Here is a 3,169-nt window from a genome sequence, read left to right on the forward strand (position 1 = left end):
AGTATAGGTTTCGCATTAGCACGATTAAATGTTCTGGGATTCCCATTCTTCTCAGAGTCAGCCACAGTTTGTTATGATCCACACAGTCAAATGCCAGATTATTAACAATAATATTTGTCATTCTACAGTAATACTCTTTGGTGAATGTTTTTAAAATGCTTTATTGCTGGATGCTCATCATTCCTTTTTTTTTTTTTTGGTCAAACCATGCGTATCTTCAAAGACTCTTGTTCCTGGCTAGAATTTTTTTATTGTAAATCTTTTGAGATTTCTATTTCAAATTAAATTTTCACGGGGATGGAATATTGTTTCACTCTGGTTTAGGGCTGTAGTACATAGGGTCACTAGGAGTCGCAAACAACTCAACGGCACATAACAACAACAACAAACAACTGTTTTATGTGGTTGTCAGTTTTTTCTCTACCTTCCTACTGTTCATATGCTCTTTTCTTCTATTTCTCTTCTTAATCAATGATCTTCAGCAGGAAAGAGCATTTTCCCTCTTTGTAAGTTAATAATTTATGGACCACTGTATTGGGGGGTTCATTCAGATATGTGAGAAAAAGTAATTGTGAACTAGAGGCATAAGATTTTTTACTGTTTACTGGGGAGAAGTAATAGATTACAGCTTTTATTTAACTTTTGCATATATTACATTTTAGGTTGGAAATGCAGACGGGCCTGACTACAGTTTACTAAAGAAACAAGATCTTGTTCCAGGCACAGGATACAGATTCAGGGTTGCTGCAATCAATGGCTGTGGAATAGGCCCTTTCAGCAAAGTCAGTGAGTTTAAAACTTGTATTCCTGGTTTTCCTGGAGCTCCGTCTGCCGTCAGAATTTCAAAGGTGAGACAGCAGGTTAAGGCTTGTTGGTGATTTACATTTGAATATTTGTATGTGAAGTGAAACTGACAGTTTAGAGCTTCTTTCTTGTTAGTGACAACTGAATAAACATCCAAAATGCTGTGGATTAAAAGTTTTAATTTTTTTTTCTTGCTTATTGCCCATGATAAATTGAAGAACCAAATTTCACATGGGATTACAATGTCTGTATCACAGTAAGGGAGGGAAGTCTGGTATGTTTCTTACTATTAGTTAGTTCCTGTTGTTTTGGTAGCACCCACAGATTACATTCTATTTCATGCTAAGATTCTTCTCCTCTTTAAAAAAACACAGAGTAGTCTGCTTTCATGGAAGAAAGAAAGAAAGAAAGAAACCTCTTCATGAGTGTGTCAGGGTCCCAAAGACAGTCCTCAGTTTGATGATTTTTTAAGAGAACTCAGAGAGTTCAACAAGCTGTTACATTCACAGTTACTGTTTCTTACATGAAAGGATGCAGATTAAAATCAAAGGTAAAATTGCAGAGTTGAGTCAAAAGAAACTAAACCTGAACTTTGGTTTCTCCAGAGGTTGTAGCTTAATTCTCGCAGCCAAGATGTGTGACAGCATGTAAAAAACTGTTGGTTCAAGGGAGTACTGTACAGACCAGGGAGGCTCGCTTGAGCCTGGAGATCAGGATTGGTACTGGCGGTCAGCCCTGTCGGCGTGGCATGCCTGTATGACTCACCTTAGCTAATCTGTCTCTAGTGCAGCCCCACTCACCATGGAAGTCAAACCAATAGCTCAATACTCAGGACCTCAGGGGAACAAAAATAAGCATTCACCATAAACCACATTGTTAGCATGAACTATCTGGTGTGGCCTACAACCCCCGGAGGGAATTATTAGTATAGCTAAAACCAGAGTGCTTAATACATTTTATAAAGGTCATATAATTAGGTAATTTTAGAGTTATTGAGATTATAAAAGACCATTATTAGAGAGGACATTCCAGGGGCTTAGAGTTTACAACAAGGGAAGACTGGGTGCCAGTCTTTTTCTTTACTATGTGTAGCGTTTGACCACTCCAAGACTGCTGAGTTAACCCTTACATCCAGTGATCAGGCCAATCTTGTTGAGTTAACCTCTTCTTCTGTATATCGGAGACAACATGTGAAACCTTCACTGAGATGGATTGACCCCGTGGCTGTGACAGTGGGCTTGAGCATGACAGAGATGGTGAGGGCAGGGTTCAAAGCCATTGTTCACAGGGTTACTGTGAGTCGTAGTGGCACCTAACAACAATAAGATCATAGGCTGGAGTGAGACAGACAGCTATGTCTGTTTAGTTGTGTTTTTAGAACATAGGCATGACAAGCTTTTTTACATACAATAAGCAGGATTTTTTAAAATGACTAATGAAAGAACTAACATCCAACATTTTAGCAAAAGTAGTATACTGTGTTCTGAAGATAAATTTGATAAGTGATAATAGAGAAAATTTTAGAACTTTTACTTTGTTTTCTTGGTCCCCCATGCCCCTAACCTTCCTTCTTCAAGAATGTTGATGGTATCCACCTTTCCTGGGAACCTCCAACTTCACCTTCTGGAAATATTTTGGAATATTCAGCTTACCTGGCTATCCGTACAGCACAGATACAAGATAATCCAAGTCAGCTTGTGTTCATGAGGATTTATTGTGGTCTTAAGACATCATGTGTAGTAACTGCTGGGCAACTTGCAAATGCATATATTGATTACACATCCAGACCCGCCATTGTGTTCAGAATATCGGCAAAGAATGAAAAGGGATATGGACCAGCTACCCAAGTCCGATGGCTTCAAGGTAACAATAAGAAAGCTCCTTTAAGCTGAATTGGTTTTAACTGAAGCTATTGTGATGATTATTTATTAGTAACTAGTTATGAAGATTTGTCATTTAACAAAGTATTATATACAAATATGATTGTATTTCTAGCAGCTATGAATTTGAGTTTGTAAGTTGTTCTTAAAATGTATTTGCTCAATCCTAGATCCAAATAAAATTAGAAAAGAAGCAAAGACTCTGAAAATTAGTATATAAATATCTGTGTGTATATATGTATTAGTATATATAAAGTCAGAGGTTTTATTACTCCCACATCTTTTCTAAAGGGCCATGTAAGTCATCCTAGAGTTACTAGATGATTCTAGCTGTGCGTTAGGCTCTTATGTAGAGAATGCTCCCGACATTGTAAATGCCCCATCTCTAAGTACTCTCTCTGATTTGGTTCTGGATGCGCAGTCATCCAGTGGCTATCTTCTAGCGAGTAATACTCATGGTATTAGTTGTAGAAGCCATTTGGTTA

At 37.7% G+C, this 3,169-nt stretch overlaps 1 protein-coding gene across 1 annotated transcript in view; it reads left to right on the plus strand.

The window, feature by feature from the left end:
• Positions 1–2,888, plus strand: part of HCFC2 (host cell factor C2) — a 42,844-nt gene extending 39,956 nt beyond the window's left edge. The window contains exons 14-15 of the mRNA XM_006888553.1: positions 663–848; positions 2,382–2,888. Of these exons, the coding sequence (XP_006888615.1) occupies positions 663–848; positions 2,382–2,696 (501 nt within the window). The 3' untranslated portion in view covers positions 2,697–2,888. The remainder of the gene's footprint in view (positions 1–662; positions 849–2,381) is intronic.
• The last annotated feature ends 281 nt before the right edge of the window (positions 2,889–3,169 follow it).

The sequence above is a fragment of the Elephantulus edwardii genome, unplaced genomic scaffold (assembly GCF_000299155.1).
Source record: "Elephantulus edwardii isolate Elephantulus edwardi_28Jun2011 unplaced genomic scaffold, EleEdw1.0 scaffold00068, whole genome shotgun sequence".
In the NCBI taxonomy this organism is placed as follows: domain Eukaryota; kingdom Metazoa; phylum Chordata; class Mammalia; order Macroscelidea; family Macroscelididae; genus Elephantulus; species Elephantulus edwardii.